This window comes from Lepus europaeus, chromosome 12, assembly GCF_033115175.1.
Source record: "Lepus europaeus isolate LE1 chromosome 12, mLepTim1.pri, whole genome shotgun sequence".
Taxonomy (NCBI): Eukaryota; Metazoa; Chordata; class Mammalia; order Lagomorpha; family Leporidae; genus Lepus; species Lepus europaeus.
In genome coordinates this window covers 94,222,138-94,241,373 of record NC_084838.1, presented here as the reverse complement: position 1 = coordinate 94,241,373, position 19,236 = coordinate 94,222,138, and the positions used below count along the sequence as shown (strand labels likewise).

The 19,236-nt window shown below is 50.8% G+C and overlaps 1 protein-coding gene across 1 annotated transcript in view; it reads left to right on the top strand.

The window, feature by feature from the left end:
* Positions 1-9,364: 9,364 nt before the first annotated feature.
* Positions 9,365-19,236, top strand: part of FBP1 (fructose-bisphosphatase 1) — a 30,742-nt gene continuing 20,870 nt past the window's right edge. Inside the window, exon 1 of the mRNA XM_062208526.1 lies at positions 9,365-9,667. Within this exon, the coding sequence (XP_062064510.1) occupies positions 9,498-9,667 (170 nt within the window). The 5' untranslated portion in view covers positions 9,365-9,497. The remainder of the gene's footprint in view (positions 9,668-19,236) is intronic.

Here is a 19,236-nt window from a genome sequence, read left to right as displayed (position 1 = left end):
CACATGGACACTGGTTCGAATCCTGGCTGCTCCACTTCCAATCCAGCTCTCTGCTGTGGCCTGGGAAAGCAGTAGAAGATGGCCCAAGTCCTTGGGCCCCTGCACCCTCATGGGAGACCTGGAAGAAGCTCCTGGCTCCTGGCTTTGGATAGGTGCAGCTCCCACCATTGCAGCCAACTGGGGCATGAACCAGCGGATGGAAGACCTCTCTCTCTGCCTCTGCCTCGCCTTCTCTCTCTGTGTTACTCCGACTTTCAAATAAATAAATAATCTTTAAAAAAAAAAAAAAAAGAGGAGGCAGTCAAAGATCTGAGGAGACAGAACCGCAGTGGGGCAGCGGTTGCTAAGAAGTATGCGATGTCTTGGTGGCTCCGAGGCCAGGGTCAGCTTAGGAAAACGGGAAGAGATTGGATGGAGACAGATGTAGGCAGACTGGTAGCCAGGCAGAAGTTCAAGTAGGGGGCACGAGGGTTGGTGATTCAAGAAGCATTGCTAAGTGAGTTGTTGGGATGAACATCCCAGTATGGTGGGCGAGGTGTGACTTCCTGAACTGGTGGCCATCGTGGTTTCTCTAGGTGGAGGTATTGGAAAACCTCAAGGAGCAAGGAGATGAGGGTTTGCCAAGGAAACCACTGGGACAGGCATGTCTTGGAATCTGAACTGCAAAGGGACCATTGGGATAAAGGGTGGTGATGGGTAAAGAAAAAGCAAAGGATGATCACCAAGCCCACACTGATGCTCTCACATCCTCCGTGTATGCTTCCCAGGAACCTTGGAGGAAGTCACGGTGCCCCCCACTCCTGGTTCCTGTGGCATCCATGCCAACTGGGCCCCATGGGACTGTGTCATTTGTCTTTAGGACTCTCAGCCAGTATTTGCTGAACTTACTGTGTGCTGCCACAGAATAGAACCATCACTGTGGGAACCACCCATCAACGCGGTGATAACCAGCAGAGTAATAAGGTCGCGTTGACTTGTCAGGCAAGAGGAGTACACCAGTGAAGAAATTCACCAGCGTCTTTTCTGGGCAGTGAAAATGCAATTTCTGTTGCTTTTCTTGTTTTAAAAACATGGTTTCACGGTGGTTCTGCTAGTTAAAGATTGACAACCTGAGACCTGGGTGGGATGGATTGAGTCCCTGAGTTTCTATCAAGTTGGTTAAAAAAATGAAAAAAAAAAAAAAAAAAAAAAAAAAAACCTGCTGCTCAGTGATCTTCACTGAGGGTCAGAATGGGTCTATCATCCCACTGCAGCCCCTCAGGCCCAGGGGGCCCACCCACTTGGGGAATTCTTCAGCAAGTGCTACTCTAGTGCAGACATTTTCCTTTTGCAATGCAATGTGCTGTTGTATGCCCCGAGGACACAGGGGAGAGTTCCTGTCCTCTGGGGAGCTCCCAGGACCATGCAGAGGGCAGCAAAGTCACCAGGAACGTTTACAGCCTGAGGGCTGGGAGGGCCCACAGGTGGGTGGATGACCCAGGCTGGGGGGACCTGTTTGGTGACCAGGACCAGGGAGCAGGGGCAGAGGGCGGGGCTGTTTTCAAGGGAAACAGCATGGTCTAGACCTGGAGCCAGGTCAGGAGTGGGGGGTGGACTCCAGAGCCAGCAGTGTGGGAGTCCCAGCATCTTCCCCCTGCTTCTTAGCTGTGTGATCTCTGGAAAGCTATGGGGTTTCTCCAAACCGCAGGTTCCTCATTTGTCAAAGGGAAGTGGATGCTAACTGCAATTCTTCATAAGGGTGTGGCACCATCAAATGAGATAATTCACTAAAAAGTGCACCCGGCAGGATGCTAAGCATAGTAAGTGTGCAGTAAGCATCTGAGCAATTGTTATCAGAGTCAAAGGATGTGAGAGAAGGATGGCATCTTGCAAAAAGTTAGTTCCACCTCTTCATAGACAAGGATGCTCAGCGCAAAGTGCTCCAGTGGCATCCATGAAGGTGGTTGATTCCTGGCAGAACCAGTCTGGGGATGTCCGTGTATTCTTTCTCAGTCCCATCTGATGCTACAAAAGCGATCCTAGTTCAGATCCTCACTCTGCAACTCACTCTCCTGTGCGAGGTTAGAAACAAGAGTAAATGCATTGAATCTTCGTTTTCTCCACTCTGAACGGGGCTGGAAGCTTCCTCAGTGGGTTGCCATAGAGATTCAATGAGATGCCGCGCTGTGAGGACAGGTGCGGGAGTCCCAGCTCCGGGAAGCTTCATACTGCCCCTTTCTGAACTTCCCCTTTGTTTGTTAAGACTGGATCTCAAGAGGAGGCATCACATGGGAGCTAGGCTGCAGGTAAGTGCCCAGCTCTGTAGAGAGGCCATCAAGATTTCCCTACCCTGGCTTTTGGTCCAGTGTGGTGATCTTGGAGGGGTCACCCAACTCAACAGGTACAAATCTGTATTCACAGAGGGAACTATGGAGGAAAAGGGCAGGGCAGATGGTTTCGGAAGCTGGACCAGGGTAGGAAGAACTGCTGGTAGGAAGAGCTCAGTGGTCAGCCCTCTCTGGATCTGCCCGTGCTGCAGAGAGCCACCAGCAGTCCACGTCATGTCCCTTTCCTGGGCAGCCGACAGCCAATGCCCAGGCTTCCTTGCTCCAGCTCAGGAGGGCCAGCTTAGCTTTAGCTCTCCCCTTTGGGCTGCCTGGATTCTTCTTGCCAAGAACCACCCTGCTCCAAATATTATCAGCAGGGATAAGAAAACAAAGTTAGGTGTGGGGTGTGTGGTAGAGCAGACGGGGAAGAAGAGGAATCCCTGAGACAGAGCATGGTGTTGGAAGGGGCTCCAAGAGGTCAGTAGTCCAGAGCAGAGCCAGAAGAACTTCAGAACCGTATCCTGTGATGACGACTTGAAGAACTGAAAAAATTTAACTGGAGAAGATTCATGAGCCTAGGGATAGAAGGCTTCACTCTTTGACAGGCAATCAAGTAGCAGTTGGGTCAAATTTGTCTGCTGGGTCTCCTGGCTTCCTTTGCTCCTGACCCTGACTAGTCCATTCTTTTTTTTTTTTCTCTTAAGATTCATTTATTTATTTGAAAGACAGAGTTATAGAGAGGCAGGGGGCAGAGAGAGAGAGAAGTCTTCCATTTGCTGGTTCACTTCCCAGATGGCCTCAATGGCAGGAGCTGTGCCGATCCGAAGCCAGGAGCCAGGATCTTCTTCTAGGCCTCCCAAGCAGGTGCAGGGGACCAAGGACTTGGGCCATCTTCTACTGATTTCCCAGGCCAACGCCATAGCAGAGAGTTGGATCAGAAGTGGAGGAGCTGGGTCTCGAACCGGTGCTCATATGGGATGCCAGCACTGCAGGTGACAGCTTTACCTGCTACGCCACAGAGCTGGGCCCTATTCTTGCATCATTTACATCAAGGCATGCCAGGCTCCAGCTTAAACCCCTCCAGCACTATAAATAAAACACACACATCTTACCTTGCCAACCTATCTCCAGTGGCTCTTCTCCTTACCCCCTCTTCTGGTTATCCTGGGCTTTTCCTCACTGTTCTTTGAATATACCAGCCCATGCAACCTCAGGGCCTTTGTCCCCACTTCAACCTTTGCCTGTTCTTCTATAAGCACTTCGTTTGCCCTGCGCCTCTCGGTCAGTCTAGAGTCGAAATTTATTTCCTAAAAAAGGTCCATCCACCCTGGATGGGTTTCTACATTGATATTGTCGTGTGTTTTCCTTAGCACTCTTTGCCTCCTTAAATGACTTTGCATTTCTGAGATTTTGTTTCCAGTCTCTCTCAAACAGGATGTGAGCCTCCGATGGACAGATGTGTATGTCCGGCATGTGATATGCTTTTGTGATACAGCGCGTGCTTGGTAGCTGTTGTTAGATGAAAGAGTGAATGAGCCCAAGCCCGAGAAGCGGCTCTAGAGCTGATGTGTGGACAGTTCAGACAGCAGATTTTCAAAGCTGCCACAGGTGCTGGCTCAGCTCTCCCTGCAGGTATACCACGGGGCACCGCTGTCACTTGGCAGGGAGCCAGCGGGCCAGTAGGAAGCTGGGGTTTGGAATCAGGGTTGGAGGCCTGGCTCTGCCACTTCCCAGCTGGCTACAGGCCCTGGGTAAGTTACATGATTTTTGCAAAGTCTCTATTCCCTCATTTGAAACAACAGGGGTTTGATGAGAAGCCTCTCCTAGGGGCTGGACTGATTCAAGGTTGCTTCTGACTTCAGAAGTTTGGGCTCCTCATTGGAAGGCAGCTGGCGTTCCCAATGGGTTTCTCCAGGAGTGATAGGGCCTCTCTCCATGGCCCTGCATCCTGCAGCCACATGTCTCTCAGGACAGGCACCAGTCCTTGTCGCTGCCCCAGTGGGGAAAGCAAGCAGCAGGGCTCGGTTTCAAGGGTGGATGGTGAGCGGTGGGTGGGTGACTGTATAGACTGGTACTTTGCAACTTCCTGTCTCCAACGCAACTTTCTGTCTCTGACTCAAACCAGACTGACCTGCAGGGTGGGAGCCTGGGGGAGGAAATAGGTAGTCACTGTTTCTTGACAGGGGTCAGAGCTATGGCACCCTTGGGGATACTGCTCCCCCAACGGCTATTGGCAATACTTTATGCAAACAGAGTGGGTTCTGTGATGGGAAGGCAAGAGTGGCCTTGCCACAGGGGCAGGTAGAGGTATAGGGGGGCAACCTACATGTGAGGAACCCCAGGCTAGGTGGCCCTTTTCCTCTGCTTCTGCTCTTTGTCTCGGCTAACACGAGTATATTTTATGCATCTCTGCTAACACAGGTGTATTTTATGCATCTTATCCAGAAGAGAGCTAGGCATGGTTGGCCAACATGATAGAGGGAATACAATTGCACAGTGGGCACTTGCAATTGTAAATTGCAAAGGGATCATCACAAAGTTCATGGAAAGTGTGTATTATTAAAAAAAACAACAACTATGCATGGATTTCAAGAGTTTTTGCACCAAATTTCATTTACCTTTTAATTCCACATTTAAAAAAAATTTATTTATTTGAAATTCAAAGTTACAGAGAGAGGGAGGGAGAGAGAGAGAGAGAGCAAGCGAGCTTCCCCCTGCAGGTTCACTCCCCAAATGGCCACAATGGCCAGTGCTGGGGCCAGGCTGAAGACAGGAGTCAGATCTCCCAAGAATAGCAGGGGTCCAAGCACTTGAGCCATCTTTTGCTGCTTTCCCCAGGCTATTAGCAGGGAGCTGGATCGGAAGTGGAGCAGCTGGGACATGAACCAGTACTCATAGGGATGCCAGTGTTGCAGGCTGTGGCTTAACCTTTTATGCTACACCACTGGACCCTTGCATAGACTTTTGGAAGTCCCTTTTATAGGTCCAGGCTGCCAATTCTCATGTCCTTTAGCCCCTTTTGGTGGCCAGGGAACTTTATTCTGTTCAGATGCAAACAACAGTTGACACTGTGCATACGATGAGGCCAACACACAGCAGGTACCAACTATGCGCCAAGCACCATCCTTAAACATTACTGGGATTGCCTGTACAGTTCTCCTAGCAAACCTACAAGGTGGCTACAATCACTGTGACAATTTACTGATGGGCAAACTTACCCAGAGAGGTTTAGACACTTGCACAGGCTCCCACAGCTAGTAAGTGGCAGCTAGCAGTACCCAGGCCAGCTAGCTGCAGAGTCTGTTTGCTTGGTCACCATGCTAAATGGCCTATTCCCAAGGGGAACAGCCGGCTTTGTAGGCAGTGAATTTCCTATCATTGTGAATGACAGGGATAAATAAGTGAGGTAGACACAGGCCTCCCCCTTCATTCAAGAGTCCTCTGTGTCAGGCCGTGAGCCAAGCACTCTGCCAATGCCAACTCATTGCTTCCTTATGACATCACTGCCAGGTCCTAGAACAATCATTCTCCTTACGGATAAGTAAAATGGGTGTAGAGAGATCAGGGTATATTCATTTATTTGAAAGGCAGAGTGACAGAGAGAGAGAAGGAGAGAGAGAGAGAGAGAGAGAGAGAGAGAGAGAGAGAGAGAGAGATCTTCCATTTCCTTGCTGACTCCCCAAATGGCCACAAGGGGTGGGGTTGGGCCAGACCAAAGCCAGGAGCCAGGAGCTTCATCCAGGTCTCTCATGTGGGTGCAGGGGTCCAAGCACTTTGGCCATTCTCTGCTGCTTTCCCAGGTGCATTAGCAGGGAGCTGGATTGGAAGTGGAGTAGCAAGTGAGGACAGGAACCGGCATCCATACGGGAGGCTGGCATCGCAGGCGGCACCTTAACCCACTGCACCACCATGATGGCCCCAACAAATAAATCTTAAAAACAAAGCTTCAGCAGTATTGGATCAGATCAGATGACTTTTATGGTTCTAACCCCTTCCCAGATTCTGCTGGACTGAACTTCTGACCTGTACAAGGGCAGGCTCTTAAAAAGAAGTGTCATAAGTAGTTGCCAGGCCAAAAATATAAGAAATCACATTTAAGAATTTAGTGTTCTTTCTGAAAAACTGCCTCAAAAACAGAGTAAGGTGGCATAGTAAGGGGCTGGCACTGTGGCATAGTGGATAAAAATACCCCTTCAATGCTGGCATCCCATATGGGCACCAGTTGAAGTCCTGGCTGTTACACTCCTGATCCAGCTCCCTGCTAATGACCTGGGAAAGCAGCAGAAGATGGCCCAAGTACTTGGGCCCCTGCACCCACGTGGGAGACCTGGAAGAAGCTCCTGGCTCCTGACTTCAGATTGGCACAGCTCTGGCCATTGTGGCCATTTGGGGAGTGAACCAGCAGATGCGAGATCTCTCTCTCTCTCTCTCTCTCTCTCTCTCTAACTCTGCCTTTCAAATAAATAAACAAATAAAAAGCCTGCTGTCCCTGCCACAGTGTCCATGCCCCCTCTGCAGCATTGAGGAGAGGCACCCCCTTTCCTGGAGGGGCCTTCTCTCGCCCAGTATGCCCCCACCTGACAATGCAGGGCACCAGAATCAGCACCTTGTCGCCCACCAGTGATGCCAGTGTCAATGTGCAGGTCTCACATCTCCTGCCCGGTCTGCAGCGTCCAGCCCAGGGGTCAGCCTGTTTGTCACTTAGCTTCCCGTGCTCTGCACCTCTGGGCTTTCCGCTGACCCCTGCTTGGCGACTGTGTCCAGTGTCAGAGCTGGAGGCCCCATGTTTCGGTGAGCTTTGCCAATCTGGTTCCGCAGCACTGGCCTCTCTTGACAACTCCAGGTGCACTGCCTGCCTGAGGTCCCCGGGGATGTGTGGCAGGAGGAGCTTCTTATCATCAGGTGTGCCCCCAGTGGGCCCCCGACTCGTTCCACCCCACTGCAGTTGAGGGCAGCTCCACTCTTTCTAGAATCATCTCAGACTCCTGTCTCTCCCATAGCTCATCTGTTGACAAATCCCTTCTGCTCTATCATCCACATATGCTTAGATTCCAACCGGTTCCCACCCCATCCCCACCTGCCACCCTGCCTCACCGACTCTCAGAAACCTCAGGAGCCTCTGTCCTCCTTCTTCAGTCTAATCTTTGAAAAAGAAGATTATTTACTTATTTATTTGGAAGGCAGAGAGGGACAGAGAGACAGAGAGAAAGAGGGAGAGAGATCTCCCATCCACTGATTCACTCCCCAAATGCTGGCGACGACCAGGGCTAGGCCAAGCCAAAGCTGGCAGCCAGAACTCAATCCAGGTCTCCCATGTAGGTGGATGGGATCCAATTACTTGAGCCGCCACCCGCTGCCACCCAGGATTTGAATCAGCAGGCAGCTAGCATTAGAAGTAGCTGGTTGGGGCCGCCGTTGTGGCGTAGTGGGTAAAGCCACAGCCTGCAGTGCCGACATCCCATATGGGCGCCGGTTCGAGTACCGGCTGCTCCTCTTCCGATCCAGCTCTCTGCTATGGCCTGGGAAGGCAGTAGAAGATGGCCCAGGTCCTTGGGCCCCTGCACCCTCATGGGAGACCTGGAAGAAGACCTTGGCTCCTGGCTCCGGATTGGTGCAACTCTGGCTATTGTGGCCAACTATGGGGTGAACCATCGGATGGAGGACCTCTCTCTCCTCTCTCTCTCTCTCTCTCTCTCTCTCTGTGTGTGTTTCCTCTCTGTGTAACTCTGACTTTTCAAGTAAATAAATCTTTTTAAAAACTCTCTCTCACTATCCACTCTGCCTGTCAAAAAAAAAAAAAAATTAAAAAAAAAGTAGCCGGCACTTGAACCCAGGGATTCTGGTGTGGGATGCCAAAGGTCACCCCTCTTAGTACGGCAGCCAGAGTGGGAAGCCCCAGAGCAGACCACGCTTCCTTTCTCCTGGAGGCTCTCCGGGGCTTTCCCCTGAGTCAAAGCCAAACCTTACCCGGCTCTCCAGGCCTTCCACCTGCATCGTCCTCACCTCACCTGGGCCCTAGCTCCTCTATCATGCGCCCCACCCCCCCAACTCTATTTCATCTCACCGCCCTCTTGGTCTTTCCTTAAACCTGACACCCACCCTCCGACCTCAGGGCCTTGACACTTGCTCTGCTCCCTGCAGAAACCACTCTTTCCCCAGCTCCACCTGCACGTCCTCCAGCTCTGGGCTCAACAATCACATGCTCAGCACAGCTCTCCCCTGACTGCTGTGTGTCCCCCCCTCGCCCTCCACTTTCCCTAGCTGCCTCTCCTATTTCCCCACAGCACTCCCGACATAGGGAACACACTCATGTCTCTCTCTCACGGCTCACAGACATCAGAAGTTGTTTAATTTGGGCTCTGTTCCCGGCACAGAGGGACAGTGGATGGTCTCTGGCATGCAGTAGATGCTCAATAAACATTGTCTCAGGAATTCGTGCCTAACAGAGGCTGCTAACAGGCCGGGCTGTGGGCTGTGCAGCCTTCTAGCCTGGTGCTCTGGACAGACTATTCTGTCTTTGGGACATAGTTTTTCCCTGCAAAACGCACTGCCTAGAATGTAAGGGACCCAACAGCACCGCACTCCTAGGAGTCTTGGGAAGAGGCCTCAATTAAGGATCCAGGTGCTGATCACCAAAAAGGCGAGGTGCGCCCGAAAAGCCAGATGTCAGGTGCATAGAGGCGGGGACAGGGCAGCAGTCGCCATGGGGCAGGGAACAGGCGTGGGCAGTAGCGGGGTTCTGCGGGCCGGCCATGAAGCACTGAACCCGTGACTTCCCCCATTGGTAGTTCCGCGTCATTTTGGCCGGGGGTGGGGGATGGGGGGAGGCACAAGCAGGGTCACCGTGGGGAACGGAAGGAAGTTCTGCTCCGCAGTGCAAGTGGCGTCCTGCGCGAGGTGGCGGCGGCGGGCCCTGGGCAGGGGGTTGGGCGCACCATGGGCGAAGAGACGGTAGGGAAGATCCCGGCCGGGCAGGGAGAGCTGGGCAAGCGGAGCGGCCGGCAGGTGGGGCCGGAGGCGGTCCCAGGGCAGGGGGCGGGACTCGGTGCCTGTATACTTTGCTGGGACACAGCCCGCGGGGTCCCAGCCTGATAACGCGCCTGGCGCTGCGGAGAGCGCCCCTGCCTGCACCTTGCCAAGTGCACCTGCCGCCTGCACCTGCCGCCCAGCGCGCCGCAGCCCAGTCCCAGCATGGCCGACAAGGCGCCCTTCGACACGGATATCAGCACCCTGACCCGCTTCGTCATGGAGGAGGGCAGGAAAGCCGGCGGCACGGGCGAGATGACCCAGCTGCTCAACTCTCTCTGCACCGCCGTCAAAGCCATCTCCACCGCCGTGCGCAAGGCGGGCATCGCGCACCTGTGAGTCAGGCCTGGGGCTGTGGGCCGCGCGTGGTCTCCCCGGTCGCCTGGGAATCTGCCTGGCAGCTGGACGTTTGGCTGTCTGGTCCTCCACTCGTCAGGCCCTGTCAGTCTGACATATGAGTCTCTGTCTCTCAGTCTGGTCACCCTTTACTGTAGAATCTTTCGCAGTCGCAATCAGCCCCTCCCCCCTTAAGCTTGGAAGTGCCCACCGGGGGAATCTGTCCAACAGGTGCACATCTGCCTCCATCCTGCATTCCTCTCCCATGGCCAGCCTCCTACTGGTGGAACTGGCCTGCCTGCCCCATATCCTGGCTCAAGTTCCTTCCTTTCCCTGTGGAAGTGGGGTCCCAAGGCTGGTTTTTAATCTATGATCTCCTTGACCCTCAGCAAGTGCTATCAGCAGCCGCAATGATTGTGGGCAAAGTGCTCCAGCGGGCTGCCTGTTTCTAGGGGACAGTTGCTGTGCTGTCCTATAAATAGAAAAGACATCCCCCTCCACCCATTCGCAACAACCCTTGCCTGGTGAGGGGTTAGCTCAACGCAGTGTGTAAGTAGTGAGCAAAGGAGTGCACTCACACCTCCATGTGTGTGCCTGGGGATCTTGTTAAGAGGTGCACCTCCTTGGGTGTCCCCGGGTCACAGCCTGAGATTCTGCATTGTCCAAGAAGGTCTCCTCCGGGGCATGGGGCTGACGCTGAGGATCTGCAGTGTGCACAGTGTCTTATCTTGAACTGGTCCTCGCTGGAGGGTGCCTCAGTTTCCAGACTGTCCCTGTACCTTCTGAACATGTGCCACACGCGTGCGCATTACAAAAATGATGTGTGATCCGAAACAGGCTAACCCTGCTACTGTGGAATGATTTCCATGTTTTTAAAAACTCCTGTCCCACAGCCTGGATTCCTTTTCTGGTGAGCTGTTCTGGGCTGATCCCACAGAACGGGCAGCGTAGGATCACATTTAGTTTCAGATGTCAATTGGGGAAGGATCTCACCAGGAAAGAGTTAGGGGCAGGTGAGTTTAGGAAGGTGACGACTTACTAGCATTTCACTCTTGACCCTCCTGATGATACATCTCCAAGAATTCTTTGCTTTTGAAAACAGGCTCAGGTCAAATCGTGCTTCTGATTCAATTTACAGCAAGTATTGGTGACCTCACAGCTTTCACTGTCTTGAAGCACCAGGGAGCTTTGTAGAAAAGAATGTGTGATGTTTCTTATATGACAAGTTTTAGAAATGTGTCAGTACCTTTCACAACCCCAGAGACCAGAAAGCAAGATTGGAAAGTGGCATTTTGATAGTGGGACCTGGACAAAAAGGATTTTTAATTTTTTTAAAGATTTATTTGTTTATTTGAGAGGCAGTGTTACAGAAAGAGAGACGGAGAAACAGAGAGAGAGGGAGAAACAGACAGAGAGGTCTTCCATCCTCTGGTTCACTCCCCAAATGGCCACAATGGCCAGAGCTGAGCCAATCCAAAGCCAGGAGCTTCTTCTGGGTCTCCCACATGAATGCAGGGGCCCAAGCACTTGGGCCATCTTTCACTGCTTTCCCAGACCACAAGCAGAGAGCTGGATCAGAATAGGAGCAGCTGGGACTTGAACCGGCACCCATCTGGGATGTGGGTGCCTCAGGTAGAGGCTTAACCTAGTATGCCCCAGGGCTGGCCCCAGGGCTCTGTTTTTGATTACATAAAATGCATGGGTGTTAAGGCTAGATAGTTGAAGACATCAAATTAAAAAAAATACTATTGTTATACTGTTACAAACTACTTAGGGAGTTGTACAAATTGACAACAATTCAAATCCTTCCCATATCCAATTCCTGGGATACCCACTGTTAATAATTTATTGATTATTTCCCCAGATACTTCTTTATACTCTATACACTTATACAGGAACAAATATTTACACAGGCCTATGTGTGCATAGCAGACAAAATGGGATCCCACACCACATCATTTCCTGTGCAATGAAAGATCTGCCTCCTTTGTAACTATTGCATGCTGTTCTGCTACACACGTGTAATTTCTTAAACTCATCCCCTACCTTTGGGCATTTAGGTTATTGCCAGTTACAACAGTATCGTGTCCTTAAATCGTGTTGATTTGTGACTGTGTGGATAGCTGACCAGGAGGCCGAGAGGCTGGACCTTCAAGTCTTCTCGGGAATATAAGAGCTCGGCTGCTCTCGGTATGAAAAGCAGGCAGGGAGGCAGCAGAGAGATGAGGGACTTCTGTCCCAGGAGGCCAATACTCTCTGGGACCAGCGTATGGAGGTCACCTTGCAGTCTCATCAGGGAAGGGTGCAAAGTCTGATCATGGGCTTGCCCTCGCTCCTTCATTCTCTCTCTCTCTCTCTAAAGTTGCTGTTGTAGTCACATTTGTTGCTCCCAAAACAAGCTGTTCATGGAATCGTCCAGCTGCTTCCTTGTCCAGATGAGCTGACTTTTCTTGTGGCCCAAGTCTCAAGACTTCACTTTTGCCACACCGTACTTTCCTTTATTTTATTTTTTTACTTATTTGACAGATAGAGTTAGACAGTGAGGGAGAGAGACAGAGAGAAAGGTCTTCCTTCCGTTGGTTCACCCCCCAAATGGCTGCCATGGCCAGAGCTATGCCGATCCGAAGGCAGGAGCCAGGTGCTTCTTCCTGGTCTCCTACACGGGTGCAGGCGCCCAAGCACCTGGACCACCCTCCACTGCCCTCCCGGGCCACAGCAGAGAGCTGGACTGGAAGAGGAGCAACCAGTACTAGAACCCAACGCCCATATGGGATGCCGGTGCCACAGGTGGAGGATTAACCAAGTGAGCCACGGCGCCGGGCCCACTTTCCTTTATTTTTAAGAATCCAGTGAAAGCATACCAAACTCTAAATCTCTTCCACTAATTACATCCTTTGAAGTTCAAGTGTAGTCCCACTTCTTCATTTTCATTCCTTTGGAAGGAAGCAGACCTTCAGTGGCTTAAGCTCTTGGACTGTAGGGATGTAGAGCTGACTTCCCTTTGCATACATTTCCAAGTCATCATCTGAAGAATTCACTCTTCCCGTTCAGTTTAACCTGCACAACATACAAAGTTCTAGGCGAGACTGAGAGGTGAGGACAGCCCAGAGCTTACTCTGCAGGAAAAATTGGACACATGGAGACTCAGCTATTTTTAAAAATATTTTTTAAAGATTTATTTTTATTTATTTGAAAGAAAGTTACAGAGAGAAGTAGAATCACACACACACACACACAGAGAGAGAGAGAGAGAGAGATGATTCATCCATTCGTTCATTCCTCAAATGGCTGCAACAGCCAGAGCTGAGCTGATCTGGAACCAGAAACAGGAGCTTCTTTTGGATCTCCCATGTGGTACAGGGGCCCACGTCTTTGGGCCATCCTCTGCTGCTTTCCCAGGCACATTAACAGGGAGCTGGATTGGAAGTGGAGCAGCCAGGACTCGAACTGGCACCATATGGGATACCAGCACTGCAGACCAGGGCTTTAACCCACTGCGCCACAGTGCCGGCCCCAAGACTTAGTTCTAAAACACAACAGAAGTTCTGAAAGATGCTTCGGTAATAGTGTCAGAAATATGATTTGTGTGCAAAGGACTGTGGGCATCCAGACAGGCGAGACCCTCCCAAGGCCTGGAGGCTGCAGACTGGTTCAGGCTGAGCTGTCTGGTGAGGGAAGGTCTCCGGTTTCTGGAAAAGCTGCTCACTGAGTTTGATCGAGGCATGGAGTATATTTGGTGGGTGTGAAATTGGGGGTGCCTTGGGAGAAAATCATGTGAGGGCGACTGCACCGTGCTTTTGGAAGTTGTCAAAGGGAAGGGAGTGGGGATTTTTGAAAGAATTTCCAACAGAGCAGTAGCATGAGAAGAGACTAATCTGGGGGAGATACGACTGGAAGCAGAATTGGAGGAGGGAAAGACTGGACAGTGGAAGAGCCAGTGGGAAAAGGGCAGGGAGAACAGCAGCCCTGGAGGGTTGGGAGAAACCTGAGTGAGGGCTGGACCAGAGGGGGCGCCAGGGAGGTTCTCAAAGAACCGGTCCTTGCCGCTGAGAACAGGGCTGTGCAGCATAACCCTGGAGAACCCAAACCAAAACAACGTGACACCCTAAACCAGAATTCCCAAGGAGGAGCTGGCGTTGAGCTGCTGGGCAGGTGCAGAAGATGATCGCAACCTTTTGGAAACACTGAATTTGAGGCGCTAGAAGCTGTCTATTCAGGAGGTACCAGTCTGGCTTTTGAGCACAGACTCTGTATCTGGCCATTGGATCGTGGCCCATTTGTCCCGAGGCAAAGAGGAAGGGAAGGAGAGAATTGAACAGAGCAAGCACATGCAAGGCTTAAGAGCGCATCTTGGAGGGAGAAGGCGCTTGACCCAGATTCCTGGCTCTGTCACTGAATGTTTGCAAGAATTCGGGCAGGCACTAGAACTAACATCTCTGAGCCTTGATTTCTCCGCTTGCAAGATGAGATGACTGCTTAGGCTTCTGTTCAGATTCACAGGGTGTAAGGTATTGAAGTTTTGGAAACTTTATCAGATTTATCTTACAGGTTCTGAATTGTCTTCCCCTGGGATCAAAGAGTGAACTGTAGACTTTCTTTTTATGAAAGCAGGGCAGCAGCCACACACACACCTTACTACCTGCCCATTTCCAGCCCATGTGAACAGAAGCCAATGTTGCAGTTTATGACCTTTGAAACTGCTCCGATTGGTGCCCCTTGAACACATTTCTGAACTAACCATTGGCTGTTCCTGGCTGGGTGGGTGGTTGGTCATTTACCTCAGAATCAATCAATAACAAGCCAGCGTTACCTTTGATAGTAGTAATAAGGCTTACATACTATTCCAGCTCCCTTCTTCTTCAGTCTGGTGTTCTGAAAGCCAGCAGGGGTCTGCTGTGTGCTGTCCCAAAGCTGCTGCTCCCGCTCTGTCGTGTTGGCATCAGGAAGAAAAGTCAACAGAGAAAAGAAGTGATCGAATGTTCATTCCTAAGTGTGGCAGGTGCTGGCTCCCATCCTGTGTCAGCAGTGCAGCTCAGGGTGCCTTTGCCTAACCAGCATCAAGTACCACACCCTTCATGGCCGTGACATGGCTTATCCCATTTTAGGAACCACATGCACTCTTGAAAAACAATGCTAATATTTAATTCAAATTTCTGAAGATTTTGAAGTACTGACCAAATGAACCTATGCTTTTAAGGAATTATTTTATCCTTTATGAGTTGAAATGACTTATGGCTTTTTCGAATTCTCAGTGAGATTTTTTTCCAGTAAAATTAGAGACATTCAGACTTCTCAATTTGGGTTTGTTTCCCAGATTCTTTTTGTGTTTCTGGGAGACTCAACAGCGGAGAGTCACAGAGCTGCCCCCACTTTAACTCTGTGGGCTTCAGGGCTAACTCCTGTGAATAAAATTCAAGTGAAATGTCATAGGCATCACAAAGGAAATAGGATTTCCAGTGAGATTTTATCAAATGTAAACTTGGAGTGCTTTTTTTGTTGTTTGCTTGCCAGTCACCTGTGACCAGGGATCTGCCTTGGCCATCTTCCCAGAAGTTGCCTGCAAAACTGGTTTGGAGGTTGTCTCCCTTCCGGTCCCCCTACAGCAAACACTCAGTGCACGCCCTGGGGCTGTCTTAGGAACAGCGATGCCTACCCTTGGAAGGCAGGTGCTGCTATGAGCCAGGTGCATCACACCCGGCTAGAATCAGTGCATCTGGGAGTTTGGATAACTTGCTGGAAGTTACATAATCAGTATGCAGCAAAGGTCATTTGAACTGGGGTCTTTTGGTGCTGAGTTCTTGCCAGCATCCCACCTGGCTTCTCAGCATGGTTGTGTTAATGCCCAGGAAGTCAGAGGAGGGAGTGGAACAGTAATGTTTCTTGAACACTTGTCTCTGCACCGGGCTCTATTCTGACCCCTTTTACCCAAATCCACTCATTCATTCCTCCTCTTTGCGTATTTGCAACGATATGCTACATACCTCTTTTATGCATGAAGACCCAGAGGTCAGAGATGCTGAGTGACTTGCACATAGCTGCTCAGCATGTAGCAGAGCTGTAACTCGAACCCCAGGGGTCTTCAGTCCTTGCCTGTGGTCTTGACCCTCACAGCCAGCAGTCTCTAATGAGTTGGCCTGAGGGAAGAGCCATGACTCTTGCCTTGTCATTGAGTTTGCACAGTAAGCACACTTTCATAAGATGGACAGGTTTCTTCAAGGATGAGGGTCTTGGATGGTTGAGACTGTGAAAGGAGACAGTAGTAACACCGCTGGGTCTAATAGAGTTTATGATCTTAGGGAGCCTTGGATCCCCCTAGTACTCTCTCAAGTCAACAATTCACTCAGTAAGGATTTATTGAGCACCTACTACACGTGGGCATGATTCTAAGTTATGAGGTTACAATGTGGACAAAGTGTCTAGCTCAAGAATTGGAAAGTCTTTCTCTTTTCTTTTTTAAAAAGATTTATTTTGTTTATTTGAAAGGCAGAGTTACAGAGCATGAAAGACGGAGAGACAGGTCTTTCAGCAGCTGGTTCACTGCCCAGATGGCCACAATGGCTGGAGCTGGGCCAATCCAAAGCCAGGAGCCAGGAGCTTCTTCCAGGTCTCCCACGTGGGTACAGGGGTCCAAGTACTTGGGCCATCTTCTACTGCTTTCCCAAGCCATAGCAGAGAGCTGGATCAGAACTGGAGCAACGGGCACCCATTTGAAATGCCAGTGCATGCTGCAGGTGCCGGCTTAACCGGCTATACCACAATGGGCCAGGCTCTGTTTTTTTCTTTTTCAAATGTACTACTTATGTGCAAAAGGTTTCCTTCCTTTTGGACAATCTACTCAACACTTACCTTTTGCCCTGGACATTAGCTTCAGACCTTGCCAGAAAACAGGCAGCCTGCGTAGAAGGAACCAACTGCACAACCCCCAAGTACAGAGCTGTGTGTGGGAGAGACTTGTCCCCAGGCCGGCACAGTGGGTAAGCTGCCAAAGCCCAGGCTCCTTCCACTCTTGGCATTCTTACACAAAGTGGAGTGTGGGGAGACAACTCCTCTGGCATTAGGGTTCAGATGGCATTACTAAGAATGACAGCCAAGTGTACACCCTCCCTCCTAGGGGCTCCTTTAAGGAGTTGGGCTGTCCCCAAGCCATGAGGACAATGTCCCCTGGAGGTCATGCCTTCACGCTCAGCGGCTCTCCCTGTCACCAACGGCTGCCATGTGCCAAGGGAGCTCTTGTGCTGGCACCCACGCTGGTTCCCAGAGCTCCTGGCTGGGCCCCTGGCACTAGAGACTCTCCCAGAGCTTGCTGTCTACAGTTGCAGGTTCCCCTCTCCATCATCATCTGTCCACACCCGCGTGCTTATCCATCCTAACCCCCCAGAACCGTCCAGATTGGCTGCCTGGTTTTCGTTTCCTAGGCCACGACTTAGCTTCCCCTGGTTCCTGTGGTTTGTGCAGCAGCTGCCCTGGTTGAGCACCGTTGTGCCTATTAGCTGACTCAAGAACTACAGGACACATAGTAACATCAGTTCTGCTTTTGCTACAAAACAAACAAAAAAACCCACCTACTCCTTTCACTAACATTACCCAATGCGTAATGTGACTCTATATTTGTTTATCAATGTAAATCAGGCTACAGCATAAAATGAAATCTCAAAATATATAAATTCCTATCCATGTGGTGTTTTGTCACCATTGTTCTCTTTTGTATTCTCCAAAACAAGTTTTTTTTTTAATATTTATTTATTTGAAAGTCAGAATTAGAGGGGGGGGGAGAGGGAGGAGGAGGTGGGGGGGAGGAAGAGGGAAGGAGAGAGAGAGATCTTCGATCTGCTTGTTCATTCCCCATGGCTGGACCAGGCCGAAGCCAGGAGACAGGAGCTTTATCTGGGTCTTCCACATCAGCGCAGGGGCCCAAGGACTCAGGCCATCTTCCGCTGCTTTCCCTGGTGCATTAGCAGGGAGATGGATTGGAGGTGGAGCAGCTGGAACATGAACCGGTGCCCATGTGGGATACTGGCGCTGCAGGCGGTGGTTTTATCTGATATGTCATAGTGCTGGCGCCTCCAAAAAAAATCTTAATTTTGTCGTGGACACAGCCAACCCTTGCTTGTTCTAGGACCCCATGCCGATACCAAAGTCTGCGGATACTCAGGTCCTTTATTTAAAATCCTGTAGTATCTGTATATAGCGTACACTGTAAACCATCTCTAGGTTACTTAGAACACCTAATACAATGTAAATGTTGTGTAAATAGGTGTTGCAGTATATAGTTTGGGGAACAATGCCAAGAAGAAAAAGTCTGCACAAATTCAGTACAGGTGCAAACGTCACAAGCCTAACTACCCAGTACGTGATCTGTGGTCGCTTGAATTTTTGGGTGCAGAACTCAGGGTTGCAGAGGTCCAGCTCTTTGAGAACACCAAGCATCCTGGGTCTTCCAGAATCATGCAGTTTAAAAGCAGGTCCTGGAGTTGGCGCTGTGGCACAGCAGGTTAACACCCTGGCCTGAAGCACTGGCATCACATATGGGCGCCGGTTCGAGTCCTGGCTGCTCCACTTCTGATCCAGCTCTCTGGTATGGCCTGGGAAAGCAGTGGAAGAAGGCCCAAGTCCTTGGGCTCCTGCACCCACGTGGGAGACCCGGATCGGCACAGCTCCGGCCGTTGTGGCCATTTGGGGAGTGAACCATCAGATGGAAGATCTCTCTCTCTCTCTCTCTCTCTCTCTCTCTCTCTCTCTGCCTCTCCTCTCTCTGTGTAATTCTGACTTTCAAATAAATAAATAAATAAATATTAAAAAAAACACAACCCTCTTTAAAAAAAAAAAAGCAGCTCCTGGCAGTTTTCATGTTTTGAAAACCAGCTGTAATTCACACATGTCTGAAAGTAACTGGATTTTTTTTTGTTTTGCACTGTGCTCTGATTTGGGGTTCTGGGGTTCCAGCTGGCAGGCACCCCTGCATCACTTTTTGCTCCGGTGGGTAGGGCATTTAAATTCTGTGTCCCACCTGAGTGACGCTCCAACCTCAGCAGGTGCAGTGTTCTCTTGCTTGCTGCCTGCTATTTCGCAGGCGAGTCCTCGAACTCTTTCCTCCTTGCCTCCCTCTTGCTCTGACCTGCAGCCCCTGAGGCCTAGGCAAAGAAAAGTTGGGGAGGAACTCAGAAAGTTGCTTTTCCTTTCTGTGATAACTCTCCTCTAGGAAACGCTGCCTCTGCCATTGCACCACAGCCCGCACAGTGGACCCCCAGCTGCTGCTGACTCCTGTCCTGGGAGGGGATGGTGGCCAGAGGAGGCAGCGCAGCCTGGAGGGTGACAGCCTGCTTCAAGTCCTTGCCTCTGTCTCTGCTTGCGTCTCTCTCTCCATTGGCTGTAAGGCCCAGTTGGCCCTAGGGGAGGCTTTTCTGGGCCAAGGCTGTGTGTTGGGCTCTGCCATGTTTCCGAAGACTCTTTGATTGCCTCATTCTGGTCCCAGGGAACCAGGTTGGGTGAGAAAGGCTTTGTCCCCTTGGCCTGCTCACAGCTGCCTGGATGGGAACTCCTTCCAAACCAGGACGGGGCTCCTGGTCTC